Source organism: Python bivittatus, unplaced genomic scaffold (genome assembly GCF_059951505.1).
Source record: "Python bivittatus isolate LINGU-HERP-01145 unplaced genomic scaffold, Pbiv_v1 ctg000510_np1212, whole genome shotgun sequence".
NCBI lineage: Eukaryota > Metazoa > Chordata > Lepidosauria > Squamata > Pythonidae > Python > Python bivittatus.
The window spans coordinates 1,159,221-1,171,883 of record NW_028277081.1 but is presented as its reverse complement, the minus strand read 5'-3'; the positions used below and the strand labels follow the sequence as shown (position 1 = coordinate 1,171,883).

The 12,663-nt window shown below is 51.4% G+C and overlaps 1 protein-coding gene across 2 annotated transcripts in view; it reads left to right on the top strand.

Annotated features, from left to right (window-relative positions):
• ESPN (espin) overlaps positions 1 to 12,663 on the top strand; it is a 50,351-nt gene that overhangs the window by 17,823 nt on the left and 19,865 nt on the right. For both annotated transcript variants that reach the window (XM_088147594.1, XM_088147592.1), the window contains exons 6-8: positions 2,522 to 2,729; positions 3,620 to 3,891; positions 11,714 to 11,872. In XM_088147594.1, the coding sequence (XP_088003720.1) occupies positions 2,522 to 2,729; positions 3,620 to 3,891; positions 11,714 to 11,872 (639 nt within the window). The remainder of the gene's footprint in view (positions 1 to 2,521; positions 2,730 to 3,619; positions 3,892 to 11,713; positions 11,873 to 12,663) is intronic.

Genomic DNA, 12,663 nt, shown 5'->3' with positions numbered 1-12,663 from the left:
CTTCCTTCCTTCCTTCCTTCCTTCCTTCCCTCCCTCCCTCCCTCCCTCCCTCCCTCTTTCTCTCCCTCTCTCCTTCCTTCCTTCCTCCCTCCCTCCCTCCCTCCCTCCCTCTTTCTCTCCCTCTCTCCTTCCTTCCTCCCTCCCTCCCTCCCTCCCTCCCTCCCTCCCTCCCTCCCTCCCTTTTGCTTTGTTTTCTATTTCTGTTGCTGATTGTTAATCTTTCTGTTCTGCCTTCATTTTTTTTAGTTCTTTTTATTTCCTTCCATTTCTTTTTCTCGCTGTTCTTTCCTTTCTACTTATGTTCCGAAAGTGGTATTTTTCCCCCCTCTTTTGATGATTCTTTTCCTGCTTTTTTGTTTTAAATCTTTCTGGTTTCTGTTGTTGTTCTTTATTTATTTTTCTCCTCATGTCGCCACACTGTTTCCTTTCCTCTTTTCGCTGTTCTTTTTAATTCCTCCCCCCCTTCTTATTGCTTTTTTCGTTTTATTTCTATTTATTTCTTTTCTGTTCCTGTTCCCATGTGTTTTTTCCCCTCCTCTTTCGGTTCGTCTTCCTACTCCCCCCCCCCCCGCTTTATGAAATAAATAAAGAAAATTACCATCGTCACAATGTTAAAAAACCATCGGTGTCCGGTAAAAGCTGGGAGGGGGTTACGATGTCACCGTGATGTCACGATTCACGATGGCATCGTGGGGCGTGCCTGTCACTTCTCTGCAACGACCAAACGTGGCTTTGAAAACTCCACCAGTTTTCAAAGAGGCGTTTCGTTGTTAGCAGATCCTGGCTATCCTAAACCAGCTTACCATATTTTCTTAGCTGTTTTTTTGGGGGGGGGTTTATAGGGGTGGCTTTTTCCCACCCATCTCCCATGCCAGCTGGCACCCTGGCATTGCCCGGCCTGCATCTCCCATCCTAATAGATTTCAGGCCTCCTTGTTTAGAGAGGGGAAAAAAATCTGCTTTGAAAGAGCTTGCCAATGCCAGTGGGAGCTCATCAGCCGGTGGTTACCCAGGGCACCTGTGCCCGATGCTGCCGGCAGATCTTTGAGGACAGGGAGGGGAGGCTCGGTGTGGCTCGGCCCCAAGGGGCCACTCCGGCAGTGTTTTCATGCGCTCCTCCATGCTGGTTGAGGCTCAGGCTGCGGCGGAAGGACAGACGCCCGTTTTCCCAGCATCATGGGCAACGTAAGAGGGGTTGCTGGGGTGGGGGGGTGGCCTTTGGAGCATGGCTATCTGCCACCACAGCTTGGAAACAGAGATAGAAGCCTGCTAGGTGCCCGTGAGCACTGGCTTCTCCCAGGCAGAGAAGAAAAGGAACTAGTCTGTTTGCCCTTGGTGCCCCCAGCAATGTTGGCATCATGTTGCCAATGTTTTGCCTGCGGCTTTTCCAGGAATTCTGGGCGTTGTAGCCCCAATGTTGCCACAGGGCACCTGCTCGGGGAATATGTGCACCCCACTCTTTCTCACCAGGGAGGTCGGGAAGCGGAGCGCCATCAAGATGCCCTGCGGTGCCAAAATGAAGCCCGTGCAGAGGGCATTCCCCTTCGCTTTGCTTTTCCTGCCCCCCACTCCCCTTTCGGTAGGCAGACCCAGCCTGTGGGCATCGCCAGAGTTTAGGGCAGATGCCACCCTGGTGCATTCTTGCAGCAGAAACCGCCCCTCTTTTTGCCCCCAGCTTCCCCTTGCCAGCGACGGGGGCTCATAATTAAATGCCAATCTAAGGCAGACGAGAAGGAAAGCGAAGCTGTGATCCTGGTTCTGGGAAGCTGGGGGAAGGGTTTTCTCCCTTGTGGGACCCCCCCGTCCTTATATCATAGCACGCTGGCATGAAAAGGACCCCGGAGATCATCTAGACCAGCCCCCAGCCCAGGGCAGGAATCCAGAGGAAGGGCCAGAATCTTAGAACGGGCGAGAGGGGGGCGATATCGGGTCGGGGCAAGGACTCAAATCAAAGGCTGGAACGACAGAACGGAAGGCTTAGCAGGGGTCTGGGAGGTCATCTAGCCTCGCCTCCTCCAGGGCAGCGATCCCAGTCAAAGCGTCGGATCCTCCAGTGTCAGAGGGGGCAGAGATCGTGGCACTCCTCCCCCCGACCCCATGCCCAAGGAGGGAGCCCAAATTGAAGGACAGAATGCCAAGGTTGGAAGGGAGCGTGAAGGTCATCTAGTCCAGCCCCTGCCAGTCGCCCTAAAGCCAACACCCCATGTCCCTTCCCTCGGGGGCCCCACACTCCCAGCTCGGCTCCGGCTGTTTATTTCTTTGAAAAGCTGCTTTGAGTGAGAAGCCGAAGTCTGGTCCTCTGCAAAGCAAGACCCCTGCCGTTTGGGAGTGCGCCCCCCGCCCCTGCCCCCAGCTGCACATCCCTCCCCTGAAAATTAGCCCAGGAGGGGCTGAAAACCATTTCCGTGGGTCCTCGCAGGCGGGAGGTTCTGGGTTCGAGGGAGGCCTGGGCGTCTAGCGGAAGCCCCACGGCATCCCGCTGCTTGGGGGCAGCCTTGACGCTTTCTCTCCGTCCCCCGTAGAGCGTGGAGCATCGGGTGCTGTCCCGGGACCCCTCTGCCGACGTGGAGCTCAGACAGCCGGACTCAGGCCTGTCCTCGCCCCACACCACCGTCTCTGCCCCCCAGACCCACTTCGACATTGGCTCCCCCAGCAGCATCTTCTCCAACTACGATTCTTGCCACTCGAGCCAGTCCAGTACCGGGGAGAAGAGGAACCACGCGGGGCCACGTAAGCATCCCCCGGGGCCCCATCGAGGTGTAGCCCCCCGGGCGGGCCAGGTGGGAGGCATGGGCCCCCGGCCTCAGCCCTGCTAGCTTTGAATCGTGGTGCCCAGCTTAGCCGAGCGTGGGTTGGCACATCAGGCAGTTTTGGGTTGGCACCCCAACTTTGCGTGCCACCGACTAATTGCTGCCGCGATGGATGTCCCGTGCCCAGCGAACACCAATGACTTGGTTGCCGTTGGGCGTCGTGACATAAATCGCTGGGTGGTACCCTCTCCGATTTACCATGCATGCTGTAAGAAAGCTTTCTTGCGAAATTGCAAGATGCGGGAAGAGTACACCTCTTGGAATGGTTTGCATTTCACGTTTCCGACTGTCCTTCCTTCGTGCATCTGAAGGCCACGTGTCCCAAGGGGGTGCCCTCCGGTGTCCTGCTCATGTGGGCGGGGAATGAGGGGAGCTGTAGTCCAACTAGGACACCGGGTTGGGGAAAAGTTGGCACTGCGTTATAAGTCACGGCTTGCCAACCATTAGAGATTAGGCATTCATTAAACCACAACCAACAGGCCTCATTCTTTGGTGCCGTGTGTGAAACCGGCCAAGGAAAGGTTCTGCTTCTAGCTAGTTCTCTTTTCGCTGCCTGAGAATCCTCAGACTCATCATGAGCATGTGCAGAGTGTCTTTTAGGCAAGAGGCACTGAGAAAACCTACGTTCTTACAAAGCATTGCCTGCCATGGGGCGGGATTTTACCAAAGAAACAGATCAGGCTTTGGGGACTGGCAAAAACAGCCCCTGGAAACGGCAGTCCGTAATCCAACTGGTCAAGCTCATTTGCACGCCGCTCTCCTGGTGGTGCATAAACCCAACTCTTCTTTCTCTTGCTCCTTTTGCTCCAGGGGTTCCCGAAACGGCACTCGCGGATATGCAGACGTATATGGACATGCTAAATCCGGAGCCGGCCCCAGGGCCCGCAAAGACCGGGGGCCAAACCTCCCCACCCCCGCCTCCCAGCTTCCCAGCGCCTCCTCCCCCCTCCCACCCCAAGGGCCTGCCCTCCCCACCTGGCTATCCGGCGCCGAACCCCCCCGAAATGCCGCTCACCGCCGAGATCTACGTGCAAGCCAAAAACAACCTTCGCCATGTGGACAGTGAGGCTCTCAAACAAGAGGTAAGAAATTAAGGGGGACTCGGGTGCTCTGCCAGTTTGACTGCCTTTTGTCCAAAAAAAGGAGAATTTGGGGGGTATTGGGGGGCAATTTGGACAAGGGGGGTTATCTGGTTGGCGGGGTAGTGGGTGTTTTTCAAACCATCTTGTTGGCGCAGCAAAACTCTACCGCAGCGTTTCTCAAGTTTGGCTCCTTTAAGACATGTGGACTTCAACTCCCAGAATTCCCCAGCCAGCCATCCTGGCTGGGGAATTCTGGGAGTTGAAGTCCACATGTCTTAACGGTGCCAAACTTGAGAAACACTGCTCCAAAGTGGGACCAAACTTGCCCTAAGAAAGTGTTTTCCACTGATTCGGATTGAAAAAATGCTTCTGGAAAACATGTGCGGGGGACATTTCTGTATATTTCAAGGGGTGTCCGGGTTGCATGTTAAATAGGGGGGCAGGGCTTCAATTATGCCCTTGCAACAGCCATCTTGACTTTTTTGACCTTGCCGACACCCCAGGTTTAGAATTAAACCGTTGCCCCTCTCCCTGGCTCTTTTTTGGGGGGTGCCCTCGGTTTGGGGATCAGAACGTCGGAATTGAAATGATGAAACTGGAAATTGTCTTTGGGGTCAGTTCGTCTTGCCTGGGTTGTGGGGAGTCCGAATCGTTAATCCAAGACAGTTCAGCTAAGCTGTCAGCGAACAGCAGCTCAGTGCTACCGTTCGTGACAAAACAGGCAGTGCAACATGGGTAGTGTGATTTCCCCCTCCCCTTGATTTCCCTGGAATCCGCTGGGGAAACAAAACACCCTCTGAAAATTTGCATCGACGCTTTTGTCTGTTATATGAGCGTACGCAGCTGTTTTGTTCTTGCTAGCCTCTCGGTCTGCATCTTTTCGGCGAGAGTTTTCAGCCCGCCAAAGTCGGACTAAAGAAACCCAGCCTGATGGGAGTTGTAATCCTTTGCAATTTGTTGTGCCAAGTCATGGAGCAACGGTCTTTCGGACCCTCATTCCTTCTTTCCTGCAATTTCCTGCAGGGTTTTTACTTTTTTTTTTTTTAATCAATCTTTCCCATTTCCTTGGTCTGTTCCACTTATCAGAGGACGTGATCCGGTCAGTTTCACTGGAAAGTCCCTGGACTGATTTTTTTCCTGATTCTTGAAACGGCCGTCAGCTTCCACAGCCAGGGTACCACAAGTAAACTGATCTGGCCACCAAGGTGGAAACCATCTAAGCATTGATGTTGCAGACCCCCAAATAAAAACACTTGAGAACAAGTCTTGGGGAACAGCTGTTGGGGATTAACAGACCATCATTGGAAGATGCATGGTGTGTTCTGTAAATAAAGCTGTCGTCACACCTATGGGAATGCGGAGGGCTGTGCAGATCATCCCCAAGATCTCCTTTACCCAGTTTAGACCAGTCCCAGTGCACTCGCTGGGGTGCCTCCCAAGTGGCAACTCCCCCCTTGATTCCTAAAAGCTGGCTTGATAATTCCACACTGGGGGGATATCATTCAGTTTCCCTCCTTGGTCCCCTCCATCTTCCCCCCCACCCCCCAAGCCGGGGAGAGATCAGCAACGTGGACAGCGAGGCCCGTATAATTTTTGGCCGACTCCAGGCTGGATGAAGAGCAACCCAGAAAAGATTTAATCGTGGAGAGGGGTAAAAAGGTGTAACGCTGGTTTTTTTAAAAAAAAAATCTAGAAACTCAGGAAAGAAATGCAGCTTTACGCCTTTCCTTGTTCATTTCAAGAGCTGAAAGCTTGGTTCCCACACATCCCTCACACACCCAGCTAACCAGCGGCCACCGAGCCTGGTCCCTTATTCTGGGTGATCCCTGCAAAGTACTACATTGCCCATCCCCTTGGATGGCTTCAGCGAGGCTTGTCCAGGGTCCCCCTCCATCCTCTTGCACTCAACCTCATTCAATTGACGTGGGAACCATATCTTGTTTCGGGAACCACCTTTCCTTGGGAGAACCATCTCTTATTTCCCAGCGCTGTTGGGACTAATATTATTTATTAAATTTATACGCTGCGATTCCCTTTGGGTGGTTCTCCCCGTGCTGCGTCCGCTGGAATCTTTGATCGTGGTGCTTTGAGTGGATGAAATGAATGGATTTGGCTGGAGGAACCAAGCAGGTCCGAATCAATAAATGTGATCAATCTTTTTTTTCAAAAACCTGGTGGCCAGAGGGTGAAAAACCCCAGCAGTGCCTCATGGGACCTGGCTCATCCGCAAGGTCATGGCTCCGTCCCTAACTTGGTTAATTGCCCAGAGCTCTTGTTTGGGGCCCGAGAACAGGCCTGAACGAAACCAAGCTCGATTTCCAACCAAGGTGAATCATTTTAACCAAGGTTAATAATACGACTCATCTGACTGCCTGCATGGAACGGGGCGCTCCGTTTATTTTTCTGTTGTTATATATCAGATTTCGATCCTGACTTTCCGCTCAGAGCTGAGAGCGGGGGATGCTCCTTTCAACAACCCTGCAAGGTAGGCCGGGCTAAGAGAATGATTGCTCCAAAGGCTTCAAAAGATGGACTTGAACCCATTCTTAACCATGTTTTAGGTGTCTGTACAACCACGGGGATGTCATCCTGCGCATTGCACCGTTTGTGTCATTTCTATGGCGAGGTGATCGTGCAGGGGACATTGTTGACCTCTTGAGGACATCCGGGGATATCGTGCGATTTCCCAGCTATTCTTGTGACTCCAGGGCGGCTGCGTTCACATGGCCTAAGATAACCCAGACATGTTGGCTAGTTTGTGGTAGAGTTTGCTGTCTAGGTTAGATTATTGTGGGAGCCCATTTTTCATCTGCCAAGTTTCTGATTAGCTCTGATGCGATTTGTTTGGGCGCTGCATGGTTTATACATCTATATTTATATCTATAAATTTTATTCGAAGTTTTAAAAGGAAGGTAAAAACTAGCAAAAAGGAATATAAAGGAAAGAAAGAGAAGAAAGGCAAAAGAAAGAGAAAAGTGCAAAAGGAAAAGATGAAAAGACACTTCCGATTTTCTTTGCGGTACACATTACAAAATTATCTCTTATTCGACGGTTACGAAAAGAAAAGCTCTCTTTTTTCTACGATCTCGGGGTTTTTTCCTAATCACTGCATTTCTCTCCATCTTCTGCTTGAGTCCACAACTGGGCACGAGCGCCAAGAGTTTGGAGCCCCCGAACTATTAACCCAGCACTACGAAAACCAGCTGGGGAAAATCGCTCAATTTTTGGAAACTGACTTTCCCTCTACAAGAATCCAGGCCTGTCTCCAACTCTCCTGACGTTCAAACCCAGGGAACGGTCCGTCAGGCCCAGAAACGCATCAAACCCGCTGCAGACTTTGCATTTTCCTTTTCTCCCGGCCCAGGCAATCGCTGCTCCTTTGCTGGCACGAAAAGGACTTGGACCACGGCTTGGGTCTCCGGAGATCCGACCCAGATTTCCAAGCTCCCCCTTGGCTCTTCGAAGGGGCGTCCAATGGGATCAGAATCCCCGTGGCGAATCCTTGCCGGAACCGCCCACGTTCCCACTTGATCCGCACTTACGGCTCGCTGGAGACCGGGATCCCACAGGGCTCCCATTGGTCCTCCTGTGCCCATGATGTCACAAGTGGGGAGCGGAGAGGTGTTGCTAATGGAGTCGAAGGTCCCAGTAATTGGAGAGGCCAGCTCACCTGTCTCAGGTGTGCAGAAGGCAGGTGTCAGGTGTCCTGCGGCTTCAGGCAGCTGGAAAGGCAGCACACCGCGCACGTAGCTTTCCTGCACAGGTAAGAGAGCGCTGAGCGGTGGAATAAAAAAAAATCTATTTGGTTTCTGGCTCGGCCAGGTGGGAAGAGGACGTTTGGGTTGGGGCATCTTGGGGACGCAGAAGAGATGCCCCCTTGGGAAAGCGGGCAGAAAGCCAGGAAAATGTGTAGTTTTCATCAGATGGCGTGTTATCCCAGGCCAGTTTCACGCTCTAGAGCTTTGCCCGGGATTAGAGCAAAGGAAAGCGCCTTTCTGGACAGAGCGTTAGACCCATGTGCCATTCTGCGGGAGCAGAAAGGTAGACATCTGCTCCATGTTCCGGCACGGTCGATGCGCGACGTGCATTGTTGCAAAAATGGAGGCATTGCTTGGGGCTTAAGTGGCTTTCGCCAGTGGGGAGAAGCGCAAATGGGGCATAGAAGGGAGGTGTCGTTTTGCAAAGCGAAAAAGGATGACTTGAAGCAGGCACACGTTGCCCCAGTTCGGCTTGCTCTGCCAGCGGATGGTGCCGAAAGGAGTGTGTAAGCGCACTCCTCTGGCACTTATAAGTAGAGATTATAAAAATGTAACCAACCTTTTCCCCCAAACCCCCTTTCCCCCCCCCCACAAATTAAAGCAGGGTTGGGCTCTGAAAAAAAGGGGTCCGGTGAACCTTGAAACATCTTTTTGCCCCGGTGAGCAACCCTAACCTGAAAAAGAAGTGAGTTGGTGAAGATGCCTCGCCCTTAAAGAAGGTTGCAGTTTTTTGGAACGCTTTGGAACTCCCTTTGCTCAGTCCCTTTCAGATAGAAGCTGCCTGGAATTGGGGGATCTCCAGGGATCCTGCCCGATTCTGTGACTTTTGAGCTGGACTCCCTGGGCAGAATAATTAAAGGAAGAACGAAGATACGAAATGGATCGATCCATCGAGGATCTCCCCTTGTTCTGTGGTTGTGGAAAAACGGAACTGGATGAAAATGTTCCTGCTTTGGAAACGCCGTTTTTAAAAAACGCACTCGGCTTTTCCTTCGACTCCGAGATTTTCGAAGAACGGAGCTCACGATCAGAAATACCTGATTTGCCTCCCTTCCAAAACCGGGTGGGGGGAGCCTTTTGAAAAAAACCTCACTTTTATTTCAGAGAAATTTGCCAGCCTGGCTCCATTGCCTCTGCTGAATTCCAAGAGGGAATTTTTCATTTGCATCTCTTTCATCTTCAAGTTAAAAAATGAGTGTGTTTTGCACCAGATGATCTCTACAGAATCAAGCGAACAGAAGGGTTAGGGACGGTAGAGATCATCTAGTCTGACCCCCTGCCCGATGCAGGAATCCACCACCCTCGCGTCCCCGACAAATGACCCACCAGCCTCTGTTTGGACCCCTCCAACACAGGAGAGCCCATCTCCTCCCAAGGCAGCCCCTGCCCCTGACGGTCAGCTCCGACCCTTAGGCAACGCTTCCAACAAAACTCTCTTCCATAGAATTTAAATGCCCCAGTTTCCACTGGTGTGATCTGAGCCATGCAGAGCAAGGAGAAACAATGGCACTCTTAATTTCTTCAACGATGAAAACACCCTCACTCATAAAATAGGAAAACACCCTTCCAGCTACTTTACTAACCAACTTTTGCCCCCAAACCCACTTCCCACGTAGGCAATCCCGCTCCCACAAATTAAAGCAAACTCAGGGGCTGCTTTGCAGATCCTGGTTAAATATTCACTAGCCCGACCATCGAAGTGATTCTGGCCACTTTAAGCCTTGATGATGTGCCGCGGGCTGGACTAGAAGACCTCGAGGGTCCTGTCCAACCCTAAAATTCTGAGTCAGTTTGGAGTGGTCACGTAGAGACATTCCCTCTTTGGAATAGGGGAAAGGATGGGGGTTCTCCTGGGGAGAGAAACAAGCCAACTTTGGCTGCCCAGGGGGAAAAAAAAAGCTAAGCCAAGTTCTGGAATGGGAGACCACCACATGATCCAAGAACGGGAAGATGACAATCAGGCTTCTCGAAAGACCATCAGCAAAAAAAACTTGGCCACCCTTGACTCAGCACTGGTCCAATGTTTACATTTGAGTCCTTCAGAGGTACATTTGGGTTTTGAAAATATACCTGACGTCAGCTTGAACTTGCTTAGGAAAGACCACTCTGGAACTTATAAATAGAGATAATAAAAATTTAAGGGGAGAAAAGCTGGGGTCGCCCCTCCCGGCATGTTTTCTTACCAACTTAAGCATTTTCTCTCGGGGGGGAGAATCTATTCAGTTTATCCATGCCGCCTCTTGTTCCCTTCTGATTCTAGCAGACCCAACTCCAGGGAGGGGGCCCGGTGTGTCTCTGCATGATTTATCGTGGGGTTCCTTGGCATTCCTGGTCTGCTCTGGGGGCGGGTGCAAATGAGAATAAATGACTCTGCCTTCATGGCTGCCCTGGGCACCCGGCATGCTGGGTGTGAGTTGTGTTGAGAAAGAAAACACCAAGAATAATGGCAGAATCATCACTTTGTGATAACGGAGGGTGGAATTTGGCCTCCCGGGCGTAGGAGGAGGGTGATCCGCAGCTTCTTATTAGCTATGATGTGGAATGAACCCAAGTTTATCAATGTATATAATTTTTATTGGGCAAAAATTTTGTACAGGGTTAAAAACTGCAGAAACCTAGGGAGGAAATTAGAAAAAAAAAAAGATATGGAAAAGCGAAAAACAGTACGAGTCAAAGAGAGAGAAAGAAAGAGAGAAAAAAAATATTCAAAGGAGCGACTTCCGATCTTCTTTGCGGCCGTTACAAACCGGGATACGACCGTTTGCACCCTCCAAATTATAGAACGCGGCTCCCTTCTTCCCATAAACGACCCGTTTTAATCCATAAAAGAAATGCTCTATTTCCCACTTCATCAGCTCTGCTGTGAATTGATCAGCAGCCTGGTTGAGGTGGCCTGTCCTACACTGCAGGGGGGTAGTGGGGAGGTCCCGCACGGCCGGGCACGTAGGCCAGAAGACTTTGGGAACCGATGTCTGTCTGCAATGTGGTGCTGCCAAAAGCAAGCAGTGGATTGAAGATGTGGAGTCTGCAAAAATATCTTTTTTGTGGGGGGGGGGAGCTTGCCACAGACTGGGGATCCCCAGCTGTTCCATCGTCACAGAAAATCGGAATTAGCCATCCGTGCTATGTGCTTCTGCAATCAGATAATCTATTTCTCCAGCCTGGGGGCCCACTTGCTGTTTGGGTTTCCACTCCCAGAATTCCTCGGCCGTCACTGAGCATTGTGGGAGCAACTCCCAGAATTCCTCAGCCGCCGCTGAGCATTCTGGGAGTAGATAACCCCTGATCAAAACGAGAAGGGCTGTTTCGATCAGCTTGCGCAGGCCAGAGATCTAATGCTAGGACACTCGTAAAAGGCTTCACCTTCAACACCTCAGCCAGGCTTAAATTTTTATTTTATTTTTTTTTAATTGCAAGCAGTAAAAGACAGATTAGAAGTGTGTACATTGCAAAGAATAGCCCCATCAAAAAATGATGTTTAGAAAGGGTGGATTTGGGCTGCCGAAAGAGCTAATCACCCCTTGAGCTGAAGGAACCAACAATCCCTGTTTAGGATACTTCAACACAGCTCTAGATGTTCATTTTGCAAAATAATAATAATAATAATAATTGCAAGGCCAAATTCATTTCTCAGCATCCAAAATTACATTAAACGCAAGGCTTGCCTTTCAGGCACTGTTAAGTGATACCGGTGTGTGTGTGCAACTGGCAATTTAAGCCTTAAGCCTTCCTCTGTTGCTTCTTAACCCCCCTCCAAATGCCAAGAGAAGCCCCAGATTCGAGCCAGGAGTTCTGGGGCCACTAGCAAAGACCCTTTCTTGAACCGTAGCAATATGGTCTTAGGGGAGCGTTCAGACAAACCCCAAAATCAGGGCAGCAACACTGACATGGCGACAAGAACCTTGAAAGTGGGTTTCCAACCGGTTCGACTCCCGGGGCGTGCCGGGTGAATTTCCCCAGCCCTCAGTCTGCCGGTCTGTAAAATGGGCCCAAGCATGTCACTTCCTGCAAGCCTTTGGGCCCGCCAAGGCATCCACGATCCGACTAACCCCCTAGTTTTTCAGCTCACTTGCCAAGAACTGCAACGGACCGACTCCTGCAGGAGATCCAGAAGCTTCGGCAAGCAGACCAGCACGGGGGATTACTACCGACGCCTGGGGACCAGCGGGGGCAGCGTCGGCGTACGGGGCAGGAGAACTCCCAAGATGGCCCACAGCGAGGAGGTGAGACCGTGGGCACCGGCCCTTGGCCCGGCATCAGAACCACGGACAGCGGGCCAGGAGATCCTCCCGCTGCGGGGCAGACCCACAGTGGATCCCAGATCTTAACTTGCGGGGTCCGGATCTGGCTCAGGAGCGAGTTTCCCTCTGGAAGTGCCCTATTTATGGCTGGCACGGAGGGCATTTTTGCCCGCTTCCCAAGCGAAAGGCTTCCAAGGCGCCCCCCGCTTCTTGAAAGGATCAGCCTACAGGGTCGGTCCTGCCGTGCCTGTCCCTATTTTTTTTTTTTTAATAATTTTGATTAGTGGATTTTGCACAGAGGATAAGAAATGCGTTCACAGGAAGAAAAAGAAGAGAAGTGCGAAAAAGAAAAAACAGAGAAAAGAGAGGCAGCAAATAAAACACATTTTTCCATGCTTTTTTATTTGCTGCTGCTTTTTTTCCCCCTATCTTCTTTTCTCCCCATTCATTCTTTTAAGAGAGCTTCAGAGCTGCTCCCGCGAGCGAGGAGGAGGGTGCATTGATCCTGGCACGGGGACCAGCCAGGAGGTGCCCACCGGATCTATCTTTCCTGCATTGGAGAGCTCCAGAACGATGCCATGTAGCCACGAGCAAGCCATGATGGGGAACTTTGCCCTACCTAGACTTTCCCATATTCCTTACAGCTCTGGAAAAGGGGCAGGTCCCTTTTTTTAAAAACGATCGTGCCCACGTTCAGCTTCCCAACCCATCTCGCGGAGCCGATCTGCAAGAGGGGAGGCGTGGCGTTTCAGTGCCGGGCCATTAATCCCAAT